Source organism: Balaenoptera physalus (assembly GCF_965194825.1).
Source record: "Balaenoptera physalus genome assembly, chromosome: 2".
NCBI lineage: Eukaryota > Metazoa > Chordata > Mammalia > Artiodactyla > Balaenopteridae > Balaenoptera > Balaenoptera physalus.
In genome coordinates this window covers 101,740,356-101,763,049 of record NC_138883.1, presented here as the reverse complement: position 1 = coordinate 101,763,049, position 22,694 = coordinate 101,740,356, and the positions used below count along the sequence as shown (strand labels likewise).

Below are 22,694 nucleotides of genomic sequence, written 5' to 3'. Positions count from 1 at the left end.
ACATGGAGGCTACACAATACACCACTTAATAACGAAGTGATCACTGAAGAAATCAAAGGGGAAATCAAAAACTACCTAGAAACAAATGACAATGGAGACACGATGACCCAAAACCTACGGGACGCAGCAAAAGCAGTGCTAAGAGGGAAGTTTATAGCAATACAAGCCTACCTCAAGAAACAGGAAACATCTCGAATAAACAACCTAACCTTGCACCTGAAGCAATTAGAGAAAGAAGAACAAAAAAACGCCAAAGCTAGCAGAAGGAAAGAAATCATAAAGATCAGATCAGAAATAAATGAAAAAGAAATGAAGGAAACAATAGCAAAAATCAATGAAACTAAAAGCTGCTTCTTTCAGAAGATAAACAAAATTGATAAACCTTTAGCCAGACTCATCAAGAGAAAAAGGGAGAAGACTCAAATCAATAGAATTAGAAATGAAAAAGGAGAAGTAACCACTGACACTGCAGAAATACAAAAGATCATGAGAGATTACTGCAAGCAACTCTATGCCAATAAAATGGACAACCTGGAAGAAATGGACAGATTCTTAGAAATGCACAAACTGCCGAGACTGAACCAGGAAGAAATAGAAAATATGAACAGACCAATCACAAGCACTGAAATTGAAACTGTGATTAAAAACCTTCCAACAAACAAAAGCCCAGGACCAGATGGCTTCACAGGTGAATTCTATCAAACATTTAGAGAAGAGCTAACACCTATCCTTCTCAAACTCTTCCAAAATATTGCAGAGGGAGGAACACTCCCAAACTCATTCTACGAGGCCACCATCACCCTGATACCAAAACCAGACAAAGATGTCACAAAGAAAGAAAACTACAGGCCAATATCACTGATGAACATAGATGCAAAAATCCTCAACAAAATACTAGCAAACAGAATCCAACAGCACATTAAAACGATCATACACCATGATCAAGTGGGGTTTATCCCAGGAATGCAAGGATTCTTCAATATACACAAATCAATCAATGTGATACACCATATTAACAAATTGAAGGAGAAAAACCATATGATCATCTCAATAGATGCAGAGAAAGCTTTCGACAAAATTCAACACCCATTTATGATAAAAGCCCTGCAGAAAGTAGGCATAGAGGGAACTTTCCTCAACATAATAAAGGCCATATATGACAAACCCACAGCCAACATTGTCCTCAATGGTGAAAAACTGAAACCATTTCCACTAAGATCAGGAAGAAGACAAGGTTGCCCACTCTCACGACTATTATTCAACATAGTTTTGGAAGTGTTAGCCACAGCAATCAGAGAAGAAAAAGAAATAAAAGGAATCCAAATCGGAAAAGAAGAAGTACAGCTGTCACTGTTTGCAGATGACATGATACTATACATAGAGAATCCTAAAGATGCTACCAGAAAACTACTAGAGCTAATCAATGAATTTGGTAAAGGAGCAGGATACAAAATTAATGCACAGAAATCTCTTGCATTTCTATACACTAATGACGAAAAATCTTAAAGTGAAATTAAGAAAACACTCCCATTTACCATTGCAACAAAAAGAATAAAATATCTAGGAATAAACCTGCCTAAGGAGACAAAAGACCTGTATGCAGAAAATAACAAGACACTGATGAAAGAAATTAAAGATGATACAAATAGATGGAGAGATATACCATGTTCTTGGATTGGAAGAATCAACATTGTGAAAATGACTCTACTACCCAAAGCAATCTACAGATTCAATGCAATCCCTATCAAACTACCACTGGCATTTTTCACAGAACTAGAACAAAAAATTTCACAATTTGTATGGAAACACAAAAGACCCCGAATAGCCAAAGCAATCTTGAGAACGAAAAATGGAGCTGGGGGAATCAGGCTCCCTGACTTCAGACTGTATTACAAAGCTACAGTAATCAAGACAGTTTGGGACTGGCGCACAAAAACAGAAATATAGATCAATGGAACAGGATAGAAAGCCCAGAGATAAACCCATGCACATATGGTCACCTTATCTTTGATAAAGGAGGCAAGCATACACAGTGGAGAAAAGACAGCCTCTTTAATAAGTGGTGCTGGGAAAATTGGACAGATACATGTAAAAGTATGAAATTAGAACACTCCCTGACACCATGCACAAAAATAAACTCAAAATGGATTAAAGACCTAAGTGTAAGGCCAGACACTATCAAACTCTTAGAGGAAAACATAGGCAGAACACTCTATGACATAAATCACAGCAAGATTCTTTTTGACCCAGCTCCTAGAGAAATGGAAATAAAAACACAAATAAACAAATGGGACCTAATGAAACTTAAAAGCTTTTACACAGCAAAGGAAACCATAAACAAGACCAAAAGACAACCATCAGAATGGGAGAAGATATTTGCAAATGAAGCAACTGACAAAGGATTAATCTCCAAGATTTACAAGCAGCTCATGCAGCTCAATAACAAAAAAACAAACAACCCAATCCAAAAATGGGCAGAAGACCTAAATAGACATTTCTCCAAAGAAGATATACAGATTGCCTACAGACACATGAAAGAATGCTCAACATCATTAATCATTAGAGAAATGCAAATCAAAACTACAATGAGATATCATCTCACACCGGTCAGAATGGCCATCATCAAAAAATCTAGAAACAATAAATGCTGGAGAGGGTGTGGAGGAAAGGGAAAACTCTTACACTGTTGGTGGGAATGTAAATTGATACAGCCACTATGGAGAACAGTATGGAGGTTCCTTAAAAAACTACAAATAGAACTACCATATGACCCAGCAATCCCACTACTGGGCATATACCCTGAGAAAACCATAGTTCTAAAAGAGTCATGTACCAAAATGTTCATTGCAGCTGTATTAACAATAGCCAGGACATGGAAGCAACCTAAGTGTCCATCATCGGATGAATGGATAAAGAAGATGTGGCACATATATACAATGGAATATTACTCAGCCATAAAAAGAAATGCAATGGAGATATTTCTAATGAGGTGGATGGAGTTAGAGTCTGTCATACAGAGTGAAGTAAGTCAGAAAGAGAAAAACAAATACAGTATGCTAACACATATATATGGAATCTAAGGAAAAAAAAAAAAAGGACATGAAGAACCGAGTGGCAAGACGGGAATAAAGACACAAACCTACTAGAGAATGGACTTGAGGATATGGGGAGGGGGAGGGGTGAGGTGTGACAGGGTGAGAGAGTGTCATGGACATATATACACTACCAAATGTAAAATAGATAGCTAGTGGGAAGCAGCCGCATAGCACAGGGAGATCAGCTCGGTGCTTTGTGACCACCTAGAGGGGTGGGATGGGGAGGGTGGGAGGGAGGGAGATCCAAGAGGGAAGAGATATGGGAACATATGTATATGTATAACTGATTCACTTTGTTATAAAGCAGAAACTAACACACCATTGTAAAGCAATTATACTTCAATAAATATGTTTAAAAAATATATATATACACTCTAAAAAAAGAAAAAAAAAAAAAAGAGAAAGGACATAAAATAACTAGTGAGAAGGATTTAGAAGTAAGATAATAATAGCCTGAACCAAGAAGTGGCAATGGGAATTGAAAAGAAGAGATGAATGAAAACATTTAGAAGAAAGAAAACACAGGATTGGGTATGAGAGCCAAGAACAAGAAAAGAATCAAAGATGCAGGCAAGTTATGTGGACTACAGCAGTGACATGACCACAGCTTGGATGCATGATGACAAATGGTAAAGTGACAAATTAAAACAGTTGTTTCCCAGATATAACAGCTTGTTTTCTCTTAGACCACTTGCCTTTATTTCTTAGAGCAACAGAAACATAGTACAAACTATGTACGTAATTTTAAATATCCTAGCAGTCACTTTAAGAAGAAATACGTAAAATAAATTTTATTACTATATTCACTTATCCCAGTATATCCAAAATATTATCATTTCAACATGTAACCATTAAAATATTAATGAGATTTTGCATCGTTTTTTGTATTTAATCTTCAAAATTTGATGTTGATTTACACTTACAGCACGTCACAAGTTGCTAGCCACATATGAGTGGCTACCATTTTCGACAGCACAGGCTTAGACTATTAGACACTATAATTAATTTTTCTTTCCAGATGAGAAGGTCAACAAAATGTGGAATATCCATTCAATGTTACAGTCAACAACAAAAAGGAACAGACTACAACATGGATGAATTGCAAATGCATTATGCTAAGTGATCGGACTCAAGAAGCTACTATGTAATTCTATTCATATGACATTCTGGAAAAGGCCAAAATATAAGAATCAAAAACAGATCAGTGGGGGCTTCCCTGGTGGCGCAGTGGTTGAGAAGCTGCCTGCTAATGCAGGGGACACGAGTTCGAGCCCTGGTCTGGGAAGATCCCATATGCCACGGAGCAGCTAAGCTCGTGAGCCACAACTACTGAGCCTGCGCGTCTGGAGCCTGTGCTCCGCAACAAGAGAGGCCGCGATAGTGAAGAGGCCCGCGCACCGCGTTGAAGAGTGGCCCCCGCTTGCCGCAATTAGAGGAAGCCCCCGCGCAGAAACGAAGACCCAACACAGCCAAAAATAAATATAATAAATAAATAAAAGATTACTATTAAAAAAAAGAAAAAAAAAAAAAACAGATCAGTGGTTGCCTGAGGTTGGGAGTAGGGAGAGGACTTGACTAAATTCACAGAGAAATTTTTTGGTATGATGAAAGTGTTCTGTATCTCAATTATGGTGATGGCTATGTGACTATGCACTTGTCAAAATTCATAATAGAACTGTATACAGTCATCCCTCAGTATCCACAGGGGGTTGGTACCACCAATCTAACGTGTGTTGGTAGGATGTGGAGAAATTGGAACCCTTATATACTGCTGGTAGAAATGTAAAAATGGTATAGCTGGTTTGGAAAACAGCCTGCAGTTCCTCAAAAGGTTAAATGTAAGGTTATAATTTACCAATTCTACTCCTAGGTATATACCCAAGAAAAACAAAAACATATATCTACACAAAAACTTGTACATGAATGTTCACAGCAGCATTATTCAAAACAGCCCAGAAGTAGAAACAACCCAAATGTCCATCAACTGATAAACAGATAAATAAAATGTATTACATCCATATACTCTATAAAAAAAGAATATTACTCTATAAAAAGCAATGGAGTGCTGATACATGCTACAATGTTGATGAACCCTAAAAACAATACTTAAAGTGAAAAATGTTGGTTACTAAGTATCACATACTGTATGATTCTACATATCCAGAAATTCCAGAATAGGCAAATCTATCAAGACAGAAAATAAATGAGAAGTTGTCTAGGGCTGGAGGAGATTAGGGGAAGAGGGTAGAGGTACTAAGGCTACAGGGTATGGGGTGACTTTTTGGGTGATGAAAGTATTCTAAACTTGATAGTGGTGATGGTTGCACAACTCTGTGAATACACTAAAAGCTACCAAATTGTATAAAGGGTGAGATGTATTGTTTGTGAATTATATCTCAATAAATCTGTTAAAAAATACTCTCCTAATAATGGGGGAAGAGTTTTTAGTATACACTAACAAAATAACTAAACAATGAAAAGTGGTATCTATGCAAACATGTAACTTATATGTTTTTGTGCATTTTGGCATTAGATTAGGAAAAAATAACAAAATTATTACCCTTTCTACTGAAGACAACTGTTGCTGTAATCCATCACATTTTTTGCTTGCTTCTTCAAAAAGAGTTTTATACTTTTCTGTTTGAGACTGTTGCAAATTAATTGTCCGCTGCTGTCTCATACAATCTCCTTCAGAATTTTTCAGGTGAGACTTTAAATCCTGAATTTCATCCTCCTATAGTTATGAAATTATAGATTATATGGAAAAACATACATGATTTGGTATCAAAACATAAAGCAGAAAACATAAAGGAGCTTCGTATGATCTTTGATGAGATATTTATACCCATTTCACTAAGAAAAACGAATTACATTCTATTTTCATCCTCAAAATGGAAGTCAGGTGTTTTATTTGCGCTTAATAGCTTACACTTGTAAGTCTAATACAGAGCATTCTAATTGCTAGCAAGTATTTAAAATTCTTCAGCTCTGTGAAAATTCAACATCTCAGAATAAAGTTCAGTATTTAAATTTCTGAATGTAAAAGTTAACTGTGAATTATACTTCAATGAAGCTATTTTTAAAATAAAATTGAAAACTGCTCCTAAAATGACTTTGAATATTACAGCATTTATTCTGAAAGGTTTTAAAAACTTACCTTTTTATTGCATTCACATACAACATTATCCAATTCCTCCTGCATAACATGGAGTTTGGCCTTCAGAAATCTGATCTGTGCTTCTGTGTCAATTTAATAATAATATTTATTGTCTTTCACTGAATCTAAGATGCCATCACTTGTAAGACAGACTATTATTTTATGAGGGAAGAAAAGGCTCAAGATGGGAAGTCTAATAGGAGACCCCTGTTTGGGAACACTCAAGACACTACATACCCCTAATGTAGAGGTAAATGAAAAATTCATCCAACAGAAAGCAACTGTTACACTGGAACCAAGTAAAGCAAGAGGAAAAAAACAAAAACTTTTCCTGAGAATCGGAACCACAAGCCAAGTACTCACATAAGTTTGCAGACTGAATTCATACTTACCCAGGTGGTTCGAAACACCTCAAACAGAACTTAAAGTGGTCTCAGATCGGTAATGCCCCCAGGTGTTTGGCAGAAGCAAACACAGATCCTCTCCAGCAAAACTCAACTTCAATCCCAGCCATTGTAATTATAAAATGCCACTGACTGTAATACACATCCCAATTTCACAGATGTTAAAATGTAGTGACGTGTCTGAGAAGCAAAAAAATGCACTAACACCTTACTGCCGAAGCTTTCTCCCACAAACCCCTCATGAAGATCTACCTTTGGTATTTCATTGCTATCAAAAGTTCTTTATTCAATAATATCAGTAAATCTCTGAGGGTTTTAGGCCTATAAAAGTAAATAAAGTAAAAACTGAACTTAGAACTCACTCATAATTCATTCAATCATTCATTAAAAAGATATACATCAGGACTTCCCTGGTGGCACAGTGGTTAAGAATCCGCCTGCCGATGCAGGGGACACGGGTTCGAGCCCTGGTCCGGGAAGATCCCACATGCCGTGGAGCAACTAAGCCCGTGCACCACAACTACTGAGCCTGTGCTCTAGAGCCTGCGAACCACAACTACTGAGCCCACGTGCCACAACTACTGAAGGCCACGTGCCTAGAGCCCGTGCTCCACAACGAGAGAAGCCACCACAATGAGAAGCCCACGCACCGCAACGAAGAGTAGCCCCCACTCGCCACCAACTAGAGAAAGATCGCGCCCAGAGGCAAAGATTGAATGCAGCCAAAAATAAATAAATTAAAAAAAAAAAAAAGATATACATCAAGTCTCTACCATGTTCCAGGCATAATACGGATATTATAAGACAAGGTTTGCCCTCATGGAACTTATCTTGAGTAAACATTCTGAATAGCCTCTGAAAGTCATTAGGACAAATTCCGCAGAGCACAATAAATCTCCACACATACTTCCTGTTTCAAAGCTCTTCTTATGAAGTGTCCCCAGTGTTACATGGAACCAATGAACAATGGTTGGCTCTAACCCCACCTAGCTTTTTCCAGCCTCAACTCTCCTTCTAGCTTCTCATGTAACTCCAGGTTAGCAGAGGACAGAAGGGAAATGATAAACTTAAAAGTGTGAAAAAAAAAAAAAAAGAAAAAAAAAAAGTGTGAAGTTTGCAGTAGTTGGTCTCTAGGGGGAAAGAAGGAAGAAGCAATGGGAGAGCATGACTTTTCGCATCTCTTTTTCTCTCCAGCTCTAACCTCGGTAGTATCATCAAGGATTTGAGTGCTCTGTCTCTGTTGATCCACAGCATTAACCTCCCCACCCATCCCACTCCCAACTTTAGTCTTATAAAGCAGTCTGTGCTCCTAAACTACTTTTTTATTGTTTCCTCCCACACATAACCCAGCCATTCTAGGCAATCATGTGGAATAAGTGAAAACTCCCCTAAAAGGGGAGACACCTTGGCCAAAGATTCTGAAAAGGGAAGACAGGGATGCAAAGTGGCAGAGAGGTCATTCAGCATTAAGAAAAAAAGCAGTAATTTAAGGTAGTCTGTGCTGGTTCCCATACTGGGAGGAGGACCTTTGTTAACAAGGCTACGGGTGACTGAGAACTGAGGAACAGCCAACATCTGACCATTGCATCCCTGAAGGTATCTTAACAGAGGCATGAAGGTTAACTCTTTGCTTCACTTACCTTTGTTGCTAACAATTAGCCCCAGAAAGCTTGGATAGGTCAGTAAATGTAATAAATGCATAAATGAATTAATCTGCATTTATGACTAACTACCATGTAGCACAATAATCATTATACATGTAAATCATCGTGATCTTCACAGAATCAGAGAATTTTAAGGGTAAACTTCATGATCATCAAATACAAATTGCCACATTTTCAAGTGAAGAAATTGCTATTACAGAGAGGCTAAAGCGGTTTGCCTGAACCTACAATTAATTATAGTTCAGCATTAACTATGTTCATATACACTCGACTCGACTGTCTTTTTTTAAATTTATAATAGCATAGGTGGCTCCTCATAAATTCAACAATTTTAGAGGCACTACTGGTAACTAACATGTTTTTGATGATCTAGACTAACTATTATTTTTCTAGTGGTATGCAGAGAATGAATTTATAAGAAAGAAAATAATATTCATTAGAAAATTCATTATTTTACCTGATGCTACATCAATAATTCATTTATCCTTTAACATGTGTTGATTTAACACACAATAAAGAGAATTCAGTAACATTAAATGGAAGGAATTCAAAGAAAAATGGTTTTTAAAAATTTATTTCAATGTTTTAATGCTAAGCTATGGGGTATTTAACTTATTTGAAAAGTGGTCAGTGAAACCAATACCTGATAGTTCTTTTTTTTTTTTTTCTTTTCTCTCTCTCTCTCTTTTTTTTTTTTAGCCACACCACACGGCTTGTGGGATCCTAGTTCCCCGACCTGGGATTGAACCCAAGGCCACGTCAGTAAAAGCACCAAGTCCTAACCACTGGACCACAAGGGAACTCCCCAGATAGTTCTTTTTAATTTGGCTTTTTATAATGGAAAACATCAAACATATACAACAGTAGTGAGATGAGTTCAATGAAACCCTACTCACTCATCATCCATTTTCAACAATTATTGACTCAAAACTAATTTTATTTCATTAAACAAATGCAAGACATCACTACATTTTCTAAATAACTGTGATATAAGATAAAAATAAACAAAAAACAACCTACCTGTTCCAATGTCTTCACTAACACCACAAAAAATACCATCATCTATATAATCAGGTAAGCCTTCTTCTTCCAGTTGCCCTTCAATTTTGCTAATTGTTTTTGCAAGAGAAAAGTCTGAGAAATCCTCTGGAATGGCAACATCGTTGGCAGTTTGTACATCAGAGTATTTCAATTTTACTCTACAAAAAAACACATATAGGCACATTATATATTGTATATATATAATATAAAAAGGAGATATGACTCCCAGATATGACTTTTATCCAAATAAAAAAGCAGATCAAAATTATTATAAATTTTAAATTTATGATGAGATCTACAATTGATACTTTCAAGGACTATATTACAAGAGACTTAGTAGACTTTCAATCTTTATGAATCACACAACCACTGAGCTAGAGGAGGCTTTATGAGGCCACTTAGACATGGCCAGTGTAAAAAATTAATAAACAGAAGCCTCAATTAAACAGTCCGCGGACCAGAAGGGGGAGCTCTCACACCCTGAGACAACAGCAGAGCCCCGCGGTGTGAAGGAAGGCTCCTCTTCACTCCTGGCAACAAGTCAGGTAATGAGAAGCCTTTGTTTACTCTAGCCCTCTCAACTTCCTTTTTCTCTCTATAAAAGAGTTCTCCTTGCCGTGCTGTGTGGGGACTTGCACGTGGCTCGCCATCGCTGCAGACCCTGAAGTGCAATATTCTGCTGATCCCGAATAAACCCATTTTTTTGCTGGAGAATTATTTGTTCTAGGTCAACACTCCCAAACAAGTGAACATCAAAACTAAGAGTACTGAACTTGGCCTCCTAGGTGAAATCCAGCCTGTGGCTTTTAATTTTACATGCTGCTGGAGTAGAACTGTACAATTTGATGATCACTCTAGTCATAATTCTGCAAACACTGAAGAATAATACCTCTTACGAAAGAATTACAGAGTGAACAGTTCTTAGCTCAAACTCTTTTTTCCACCTAAAGAAACATATTTTAAGCAGGATCAAAGTTTACCAAAAAGTTGATTTTTTTTTTCTTTAATGAAGTAAGGGGAGAAATATGAAATGAAAGCCACTTCTAAAGGCGTTGAGGAATGGGCCAGGCCTAACCCATCAAGTTTGCTTCTGAAAGCCTTACTTTTAACTTTTTACTTACTTTAAAGCCTAACTTACTTTTAACACAGAAGCAAATGCTTTAGAATTCTTTTGGAAAAAGAACATTTTATTTAAAAAGTAAACTTGAAGTCTGAAAATAAGATAACCCTTTCCAGTTATGTAGGTATGTACAGTAGTTATGTATGTACAGTACTTATGTATGTAACATATGTTCTCTTCTATCAATTTTAGTTTTTTTTCTTCCTTATCGTTTCACCCTATTTTTTTTGTCTCTTTTGTTCAAAAACAAAAACTTTACTTAGCCAATTAAAAGACACAAGGATTAACAAAGATTTTTCTAGAATTATAATGCAATTATCAGTTTGGGTAAGCAATAGACATAAATTTAACAATTTACTGTGAATTAGAAGCTGGTTGGTACCATCCACTCCAGGTGTGACCCTCCTTTTCTAGAAAGTCTACTATCCTAAAGAACCTCTTGGGTCCCCTTTTTATGCTTAAAGTACTAAAAACAGTCTTGAATTCTTAAATTCTTTCTCACCAAAACAATAACAATAGGATGTAAATTATAACTATACTATAGTTTTATTGAGAGCATGTCAAAATCATTCTGTATCTCAATATAAAATATTGCATGGTGTTCAAAAAGTATAAGTTTATTTGAGAGAACTAGGCAGAGAAAGACATCTAGGTTCTAGTTTCCGATCTAAGAAAATATCTAGCTAAAAATAACATTTAAAAAATTTGAAATGTGGCAATTTTTCTTAAGAGAACAACACAAAATGTTCATTAACTGTTGCAAGACATTTCTGATTAGAAGATGTTTTAAATTATTAAATGTGAAGAAGAAATACAGAGTACAATTTTGTATATTTTGGGTATAAAAAGATCTGGAGAAACAGAACTTATTAAGAACAATGATAGTATAAATTATAAAATTAAAAAAAAAGTAATACTGTAAAAACTGTACTATACCTTGAATTTGATTTCCTTCCTTTACTTGCAGAGTGTAATTTGTTTTGAACTTTGCTTACTGGATCAACGTTTTTGGTCTTTGGCTACATGAAAAGAATTTAAATGATTAATTAATTAGACTCTAATCACTTGCCAAGGAAGGAAATTGTGTAATACACAGAATTGCTAGATTGCTACACAGAAGAATTCCTATTTTCAGAGAATTAATCAAGTTATATTTTAAGGAATCCAAAATTGTATACCTGGAAAAGACCTAGTTATTACTAGGACCAAGAGATTTAAAGATAAGAAAATGAGTCCCAAAGATTCAAGGATATTCAACTAGTTAGCGGAATGTTAAACTGGATGTTCTGATTCACAGAATTTAATTCTCCTCACTGATTATTCTTCAGATAGGCCTCCACGTATACTATTCCTTAGGTCTAGATTCCCATGGATAGGGAATTTGTACATCCCAGTGTGCCCAGCAGCTGGAATAGTGATCTCTACACACTGTAAATATTTAAATGAATAAATAAACCTTCCCAATCACCTTCTTTGTATATGAACACTTTTCTTTTTCAGATCTTCTATCTAGTAAATTTGGGCTTTGGAGAGAAAACTTAATTTCACTTAGAATTTTTCCAATGTATCTCCAAATTGTTCAGTGAAATTATGAGACAAAAAAGGATTCAATTCATTTTACGAGCAACATTTCATAAAGACATCCCTTCTGAATATCAAGGCTAATATTCTATTTCTAGCTGTTACTGGAAGGCATGCTGTGGGCCCTGGGACCTGCTCCCTTCAAGCTAGTGGGAGGCTGGTGGGACTGGTTGCCTCTACCCCCTAGGCCAGTGCACTGTCACAGGGTAGAGGCGACCAGTGGTGGGGGAAGGGTGCCCAGCCAGAATCAGCTGGAGTGCACTGGGTGAGCATCCTGGGTTTTGTAGACAACAGGCAAGCCCGGCAAATATGAAAGCATCTTCCAGGGCAGCGCGGGAAGCAGGCAGGTTGGGGCTGAAGTGCCCACAAGGGGAGCACGGAGAAGCCCAAGGAAAGCGGGTAGGAAGGACGGAGAGGAGGCCGCTTGTGGGGTAGCACGGATACACACCCAGCTTCGTGAGCCCAAGGGGTGGGGTGATTCTGGGGTTTGGGTTTCTTTTTCAGAGGGGCCGAGGCCAGCAGAGCTGGCCTGGGGAGCTCTTTGGGGGAGGGCCTGCCTGCCCACCTCATCCTTCTTTCCAGAAATGTTGCAGGAGTGACATGTGCCAGCTGCCCACCCACAGGCAGGGGCCCTGGAGTTCTTGTGGCTCAGGAAAAGCATTTTAAAGAAAACACCCCCTACCCTACCCACAATAAACACAATAAAAGTGAGAATAATAAATACAAAAAGAGAAAAATCTAAAAAACAACCTAAATTCTACAGAATATAATCACATTCACATAAAGTTTGATTTCATACCTTAGTTTCTGAACGTAAATGAACTGTCCCTTCAGACAATAATGGACGTCTACAGATAAAAAGTAAACACCATATATTAATAATAAATGATGCTAAACCGAGACATATTAAAACTAATTGTTAATTAATTAATTGTTGTTTGGATCTCAGTGAAACTACATACCATCTGTAAGTCCTTAGGCAATCTACTGAACTTCTCTAAGCTTCAGTTTCCTCATTTTTTAAAATGAGGACAGTAATATTTATTTCAAAATAATACTTTGAGAATTAAATGAGATAAAATAGGTAAAAGGTTTACATTGTGTCTGACTGGTATAAGCTTCCAATTATTAGTATTTTATAACTTACCTTATTCTTCAAATTATAGATTTCTAATACTTACACGTAAAAAGATATTATATAATAACAGATCCACATACACTATCCAAGAAAAATGGCATTCTCCCGATTTCAAGCTATTATACAAAGCTATAGTAATCAAAACAGTATGGTATTGGCATGAAAACAGACACATAGATCAATGCAGCAGAATACAGAGCCCAGAAATAAACTCACTCATATAAGCTCAATTAATTTATGACAAAGGAGCTAAGAATATACAATGGGGAAAGGATAGTTTCTTCAATAAATGGTGCTGGGAAAAATGGATAGCCACATGTAAAAAAAAGAAAATGGACTGTTATCTTATATCATACATAAAAATAAACTCAAATGGATTAAACATTTGAATGTAAAACCTGAAACCATAAAGCTCCTAAAAGAAAAATATAGGTGGCTAGCTCCTCGACATCAGTCTTAGTGATTATTTTTTTGGATTTGACACCAAAACCAAAAGCAACAAAAGCAAAAATAAATACATGGGACTACATCAAACTAAAAAGCTTCTGCACAGCAAAGGAAAGCATCAACAATACTAAAGGTAATTTACTGAATGGGACAAAATATTTGCAAATCATGTATCTGATACAGGGTTACTATCAAAAATATATTTTAAAAATCTCATAAAAGTCAATTAAAAAAAAAAACCAACAAACAATTGGATTTAAAAATGGGCAAAAGTGAAACAGACATTTTCCCAAGAGGACAAATAGATTGCCAACAGATGCATGAGAAGAAGCTCAACATCACTAATCATCAGGGAAATGTAAATCAAAACAACAATGAGCTATCACCTCACACCTGTAAGAATGGCTATTATCAAAAGATAAGAGATAACAAATGCTAGCAAGGCTGTGGAGAAAAGGGAACCCTTGCACACTGTTGGTGGGAACATAATTTGGTACACCCTCTATGGAAAACAGTATGGAGGTTCCTCAAAAATTAAAAACAGAGGGGGGAGGAGTCAAGATGGTGGTGTGGAAAGACACAAAGTTAGTGTCTCCCCACAACTAGGGCACCTGCCGGCTGCTGGTGGGGGACTCTGACCCCCGAGGAGATGGGAGGAACCCCAGAGTGAACCAGTAGGACGTAGGGGGACCGAGGTGGGAGGAGAAGTGGAGGCCAGACAAGATCGGTGCCCCTGAGGCCAGGGAGATCACGAGAAGCAGGTGGGAGGGACTCCCCGGGAAGAGGAAGAGCGGGAGAGGAGTGGAGGGTGATCACCTGGCCCACTCAGGCCAGGGAGGCTGCTGAGCTCCCAGGCCGATCCCCTGCCCTCCAAGCCCCCTCCAGGCTGCATGGTTCCTTGTGGGCATAGGAGGAAGGCCAGGGAGATCAGGAGAGGCAGGTGGGAGGGGCCCTGCGGGAGGCACCCTGCAGGAGGAGCAGGAGAGTAGCCGATGGCGTTTGCCTCACCCACTTGGGCCCAGGACGCCTGCTGAGCTCCCAGGTCAATCTCCTGCCCTCCAAAGCCCCCATCCAGGTCACGTGGGTCTTGGGGGCATAGGAAGGAGGCCAAGGGGAGAACAGGAGAGGCAGGTGGGAGGGGCCCTCCCAGACCCCAGACTGGAGGAGCAGGAGAGGAGAGGCGGCTGTTTGGGCTGCTCAATCAAGCCCAGGAAGCCTGCTGGGCTCCCAGATGAGGTCCCCTGCCCTCTGAGACCAGGGGTGGGGGTCATGCCTGGGCCCCTTCTGTTCCTTGAATCTAAGCCCCACCCCACCCCCAAAGCCCCCAGAGCCTTTTCCAGCCCTGTGGGTCCTGAGCATTGGCCCCGCCCACTGCCCAAACCTCACCCTTGCTTAGGCCCTGCTCTCCACAGCTAAGGCCTTCCCCCCCACCTTTTTTTTTTTCTTCTTTTCCCTCCTCCTCTTTTTACTATTGTGGTACTGATGTACCTTCTGGTTGTTGATTCATTTACTTATATTTTTTTATATTCTTCCTAACATATCTGTTAGTTTCCTAGTCTGATTTTATTTTTTATTTTGTTATTGTTCTTTTTTTTCATTTCTGCCCCAGGTGGCTTGCGGGATCTCGGTTCATGAGCCTGGGGTCAGGCCGAAGCTCCTGCAGAGGGAGCTCTGAGTCCAAACCACTGCACACTAACAGAGAACCTCAGACCCCAGGGAACACTGATCCGAGTGAGGTCTCTTGGAGTTCATCATCTCAACATCAAGACCCAGCTCTACCCAACAGCCTACAAACTCCAGAGTTGGAAGCCTCAGGCCAAACAACCAGTAAGACAGAAAAAGAATCCCACTCATAAAAAAAAAAAAAAGGGACAGCAAAAAATATCACACAGATGAAGGAGCAAGGTAAAAACCTACAAGGCCAAATAAATGAAGAGGAAATAGGCAATTTACATGAAAAAGAATTCAGAGTAATGACAGTAAAGATGATCCAGAATCTCGGAAATAGAATGGAGGCACAGCCTGAGAAAATACAAGAAATGTTTAACAAAGATCCAGAAGAACTAAAGAACAAACAAAGAGAGATGAACAACACGATAACTGAAATGAAAAATACACTAGAAGGAATCAAAAACACAATAACTGAGGCAGAAGAATGAAGAAGACAAAATGGTGGAAATAACTGCCGAGGAGCAGAATAAAGAAATAAGAATGAAAACAATGGAAGACAATCTCAGAGACCTCTGGGACGACACTAAACACACCAACATTTGAATTATAGTGGTCCCAGAAGAAGAGAAAAAGAAAGGGTCTGAGAAAATATTTGAAGAGATTATAGTTGAAAAATTCCCAAACATGGGAAAGGAAATAGTCACCCAAGTCCGGGAAGCACAGAGAGTCCCATATAGGATAAACCCTAGGAAAAACACATCAAGACACTAACAAATATTAAATTCAACAAAAAATATTAAAAGCAACAAGGGAAAAACAAAAAATAGCATAAAAAGGAATCCCCATAAGGTTATCAGCTGATTTTTCAGCGGAAACTCTGCAGGCCAGAAGGGAGTGGCAGGATATACTTAAAGTGATGAAAGAGAAAAACCTACAACCAAGATTACTCTACCCAGCAAGGATCTCACTCAGATTCGATGGAAAAGTCAAAAGCTTTTCAGACAAGCAAAAGCTAAGAGAATTCAGCAGCACCAAACCAGCTTTACAACAAATGCTAAAGAAACTTCTCTAAGAGAGAACACAAGAGAAGAAAAAGACCCACAAAAACAAACCCAAAACAATTAAGAAAATGGTAACAGGAACATACATATTGATAATAACCTTCAATGTAAATGGATTAAATGCCCCAACCAAAAGACACAGACTGGATGAATGGATGCAAAAACAAGACCCATATATATGCTGTTTACAAGAGACCTACTTCAGACCTAGGGACACATACAGACTGCAAGTGAGGGGGTGGAAAAAGATATTCCATGCAAATGGAAATCAAAAGAAAGCTGGAGTAGCAATTCCATATCAGACAAAATGGACTTTAAAATAAAGATTATTACAAGAGACAAAGAAGGACACTACATAATGATCAAGGGATCATTCCAAGAAGAAGATATAAACAATTATAAATATATATGCACCCAACTTAGGAGCACCTCAATACATAAGGCAAATGCTAACAACCATGAAAGGAGAAATCGACAGTAACATAATAACAGTAGGGGATTTTACACCCACTTATACCAATGGACAGATCATCCAAACAGAAAATAAATAAAGAAACACAAGCTTTAAATGACACAATAGACCAGATAGATCTAACTGATATTTACAGAACATTCCACTCAAAAGTGGCAGAATACACTTTGTTCTCAAGTGCACATGGAACATTATCCAGGATATATCACATCTTGGGTCACATATCAAGCCTTGAAAAATTTAAGAAAACTGAAATTGTATCAAGCATCTTTTCTGACCACAACGCTATGAGATTGGAAATCAGTTACAGGAAAAAAACTGTAAAACACACAAATACATGGAGGCTAAACAGTGCGCTACTAAATAACCAAGAGATTACTGAAGAAATCAAAGAAGAAATAAAAAATACATGGAAACAAATGACAACAAAAACATGACGACCCAAAACCTATGGGATGCAGAAAAAGCAGTTCTAAGAAGGACGTTGAGAGCAATTCAATCTCACCTCAAGAAACAAGAAAAATCTCAAATAAACAATCTAAGCCTACACTTAAAACAATTAGAGAAAGAAGAACAAAGAAAACCTAAAGTCAGTAGAAGGAAAGAAATCATAAAGATCAGAGTAGAAATAAATGAAATAGAAATAAGAAAACAATAGCAAAGATCAATAAAACTAAAAGCTGGTTCGTTGAGAAGGTAAACAAAATTGAGAAACCATTAGCCAGGCTCATCAAGAAAAAAAGGGAGAGGATGCAAATCAATAAAATTAGAAATGAAAAAGGAGAAATCACAACTGACACTGCAGAAATACAAAGGATTATAAAAGACTACTACAAACAACTATATGCCAATAAAATGGACAACCACAAAGAAACGGACAAAATCTTGGAATGGCACAATTTCCCAAGACTGAACCAGAAAGAATTAAACAGACCTATCACAAGTAATAAAATTGAAACTGTAATTAAAAATCTTCCAACAAACAAAAGTCCAGGACCAGATGGCTTCACAGGTGAAATCTATCAAACATTTAGAGAAGGGCTAACACACATCCTTCTCAAACTCTTCCAAAAAATTGCAGAGGAAGGAACATTCCCAAACTCATTCTACGAGGCCACCATCACTGTGACACCAAAACCAGACAAAGATACTACAAAAAAAGAAAATTACAGACCAATATCACTGATGAATATAGATGCAAAATTCCTCAACAAAATACTAGCAAACAGAATCCAACAACACATTAAAAGGATCATACACCATGATCAAGTGGGTTTTATCCCAGGGATGCAAGGATTCTTCAATATACGCAAATCAATCAATGTGATACACTATATTAACAAATTAAAGAATAAAAACCATATGATCATCTCAATAGATGCAGAAAAAGCTTTTGACAAATTCAACACCCATTTATGATAAAAACTCTCCAGAAAGTGTGCATAGAGGGAACCTACCTCAACATAATAAAGGCTATATATGACAAACCCACAGCAAACATCATTCTCAAGGGTGAAAAACTGAAAGCATTTCCTCTAAGATCAGGAACAAGACAAGGATGCCCACTCTCGCCACTATTATTCAACATAGTTTTGGAAGTCCTAGCCATGGCAATCAGAGAAGAAAAAGAAATAAAAGGAATACAAATTGGAAAAGAAGAAGTAAAACTGTCATTATTTTTTGATGACACGATACTATACATAGAAAATCTTAAAGATGTCACCAGAAAACTACTAGAACTAATCAATGAATCTGGTAAGGTTGCAGGATACAAAATTAATACACAGAAATCTCTGGCATTCCTATACACCAACAACAAAAAATCAGAAAGAGATATTAAGGAAACACTCCCATTTACCATTGCAACAAAAAGAATAAAATACCTAGGAATAAGCCTGCCTAAAGAGGCGAAAGACTTGTATTTAGAAAACTATAAAACACTGATGAAAGAAATCAAAGATGACACAAAGAGATGGAGAAATATACCATGTTCTTGGATTGGAAGAATCAATATTGTGAAAATGACTATACTACCCAAAGCAATCTACAGATTCAATGCAATCCCTATCAAACTACCAATGGCATTCTTCACAGAATTAGAACAAAAAATCTTACAATTTGTATGGAAACACAAAAGACCCCGAATAGCCAAAGCAATCTTGAGAAAGAAAAACAGAGTTGGAGGAATCAGGCTCCCCAACTTCAAACTATACCACAAAGCTACAGTAATCAAGACAGTATGATACTGGCAGAGAAACAGAAATACAAATCAATGGTACAGGATAGAATGCCCAGAGATAAACCCACACACATATGGGCACCTAATTTACAACAAAGGAGGCATGAACATACAATGGAGAAAAGACAGCCTCTTCAATAAGTGGTGCTGGGAAAACTGGACAGCTACATGTAAAAGAATGAAATTAGAACACTACCTAACACCATACATAAAAATAAACTCCAAACGGATTAAAGACTTAAATATAAGACTAGACAATATAAAACTTTTAGAGCAAAATATAGGAAAAACACTCTTTGACATAAACCACAACAAGATCTCTTTTGACCCACCTCCTAGAATAACAGAAATAAAAATCAACAAATGGGACTTAATTAAACTTAAAAGCTTTTGCACAGCAAAGGAAACCATAAACAAAAAGACAACCCTCAGAATGGGAGAAAATATTTGCAAATGAAACAACAAAGGATTAATCTCCAAAATATACAAACAGCTCATGGAGCTCAATATCAAAAAAACAAACAATCCAGTTAAAAAATGGGCAGAAGACCTAAATAGACATTTCATCAAGGAAGACATACAGATGGCCTAGAGGCACATGAAAGATGCTCAACATCACTAAGTATTAGAAAACATGCAAATGAAAACTACAATGAGGTATTGCCCCATGCTGGTCAGAATGGCCATTATCAAACAAGCTAGAAACAATAAATGCTGGAAAGGGTGTGGTGAAAATGGAACCTTCCTACACTGTTAGTGGGAGTGTAAATTGATACAACCACTATGGAAAACAGTATGGAGGCTCCTAAAAAAACTAAGAATGGAACTACTATATGACCCAGCAATCCCACTGCTGGGTATATACCCTGAGAAAACCATAATTCAAAAAGAGACATGCACTACAATGTTCACTGCAGCACTACTTACAATAGCCAGGACATGGAAACAACCTAAGTGTCCATCGACAGAGGGATGGGTAAAGAAGATGTGGCACAGGGGTTTCCCTGGTGGCGCAGTGGTTGAGAGTCTGCCTGCCAATGCAGGGGACGCGGGTTCGAGCCCTGGTCTGGGAGGATCCCACATGCCGCGGAGCAACTAGGCCCGTGAGCCACAACTGCTGAGCCTGCGCGTATGGAGCCTGTGCTCCACAACAAGAGAGGCCGTGATAGTGAGAGGCCTGCGCACCGTGATGAAGAGTGGCCCCCGCTTGCCGCAGCTGGAGAAGGCCCTTGCACAGAAATGAAGACCCAACACAGCCATAAATAAATAAATAATAAATAAATAAATAAATAAATAAATAAAATTTAAAAAATAAAAATAAAAATAAAAAAAAAGAAGATGTGGCACATATATACAATGGAATATTACTCAGCCATACAAAGAAACGAAATTGAGTTATTTGTAGTGAGGTGTATGGACCTAGAGTCTGTCATACAGAGTGAAGTAAGTCGGAAAGAGAAAAACAAATACCGTATGCTAATGCATATATATGGAATCCAAAAAAAAAAATGGTACTGATGAACCTAGTTACAGGGCAGAAATAAAGAGGCAGACATAGAGAATGGACCTGATGACATGGGGTAGGAGGGCAAAGCTGGGGTGAAGTGAGAGTAGCATCAACATATATACACTACCGAAAGTAAAACAGTTGGCTGGTGGGAAGCAGCAGCATAGCACAGGGAGATTAGCTCAGTGCTTTGAGATGACCTAGAGGGGTGGGATAGAGAGGACGGGAGGGAGGCTCAAGAGGGAGGGGATATGGGGACATGTGTATGCATATGGCTGATTCACTTTCTTGTGCAACAGAAACTAACACGGTACTGTGAGGCAATTATATGCCAATAAAGATCTATTAAAAAAAAAAAGGAATAAGAAAAAATATATTAAAAACAGAACAGTCATATGATCCAGCAATCCCACTTCTGGGTATTTATCTGAAGAAAATGAAAACACTAATTTTTTAATATATATGCACCTCCATGTTCATTGCAACATTATTTACAATAGGCCAGATATGGAAACAACCTAAATGTCCATCAGTGGATGAGTGAGAAAAGAACATGTGCTTTTATATATATATATATATGTTAAAGTATTATATAAAATAATATTTATATATATATGTAACTATTACTGAGCCATAAAAAAAGAATGAAATCTTGCCATTTTGACAACATGGATGGACCTCGAGGGCATTATGCTAAGTGAAATAAGTCAGAGAAAGACAAAGACAAATAAGTGATCTCACTTGTACGTGGAATCTAAAAACAGACAAATAAAAACAAGCCTGTGTTAAAGATGATACAAATAGATGGAGAGATATACCATGTTCCTGGATTGGAAGAATCAACATTGTGAAAATGACTCTACTACCCAAAGCAATCTACAGATTCAATGCAATCCCTATCAAACTACCACTGGCATTTTTCACAGAACTAGAACAAACAATTTCACAATTTGTATGGAAACACAAAAGACCCCGAATAGCCAAAGCAATCTTGAGAACGAAAAATGGAGCTGGGGGAATCAGGCTCCCTGACTTCAGACTATATTACAAAGCTTCAGTAATCAAGACAGTTTGGTACTGGCACAAAAATAGAAATATAGATCAATGGAACAGGATAGAAAGCCCAGAGATAAACCCACACACATATGGGCACCTTATTTTTGATAAAGGAGGCAAGCATATACAGTGGAGAAAAGACAGCCTCTTCAATAAGTGGTGCTGGGAAAATTGGACAGGTACATGTAAAAGTATGAAAATAGAACACTCCCTGACACCATGCACAAAAATAAACTCAAAATGGATTAAAGACCTAAGTGTAAGGCCAGACACTATCAAACTCTTAGAGGAAAACATAGGCAGAACACTCTATGACATACATCACAGCAAGATTCTTTTTGACCCAGCTCCCAGAGAAATGGAAATAAGAACACAAATAAACAAATGGGACCTAATGAAACTTAAAAGCTTTTGCACAGCAAAGGAAACCATAAACAAGACCAAAAGACAACCATTAGAATGGGAGAAAATATTTGCAAATGAAGCAACTGACAAAGGATTAATCTCCAAGATTTACAAGCAGCTCATGCAGCTCAATAACAAAAAAACGAACAACCCAATCCAAAAATGGGCAGAAGACCTAAATAGACATTTCTCCAAAGAAGATATACAGATGGCCTACAGACACATGAAAGAATGCTCAACATCATTAATCATTAGAGAAATGCAAATCAAAACTACAATGAGATATCATCTCACACCGGTCAGAATGGCCATCATCAAAAAATCTAGAAACAATAAATGCTGGAGAGGGTGTGGAGGAAAGGGAACACTCTTGCACTGTTGGTGGGAATGTAAATTGATACAGCCACTATGGAGAACAGTATGGAGGTTCCTTAAAAAACTACAAATAGAACTACCATACGACCCAGCAATCCCACTACTGGGCATATACCCTGAGAAAACCATAGGTCAAAAAGAGTCATGTACCAAAATGTTCATTGCAGCTCTATTTACAATAGCCAGGACATGGAAGCAATCTAAATGTCCATCGACAGATGAATGGATAAAGAAGATGTGGCACATATATACAATGGAATA

General features: G+C 37.7%; 1 protein-coding gene across 10 annotated transcripts in view; it reads right to left on the bottom strand.

Moving 5' to 3' along the window:
- Positions 1-22,694, bottom strand: part of TEX9 (testis expressed 9) — a 229,949-nt gene that overhangs the window by 59,159 nt on the left and 148,096 nt on the right. For all 10 annotated transcript variants that reach the window (XM_082447324.1, XM_082447329.1, XM_082447328.1 and 7 more), the window contains 5 exons: positions 12,862-12,910; positions 11,418-11,500; positions 9,341-9,519; positions 6,253-6,335; positions 5,656-5,829 (listed from right to left, as the gene is read on the bottom strand). In XM_082447324.1, the coding sequence (XP_082303450.1) occupies positions 5,656-5,829; positions 6,253-6,335; positions 9,341-9,519; positions 11,418-11,500; positions 12,862-12,910 (568 nt within the window). The remainder of the gene's footprint in view (positions 1-5,655; positions 5,830-6,252; positions 6,336-9,340; positions 9,520-11,417; positions 11,501-12,861; positions 12,911-22,694) is intronic.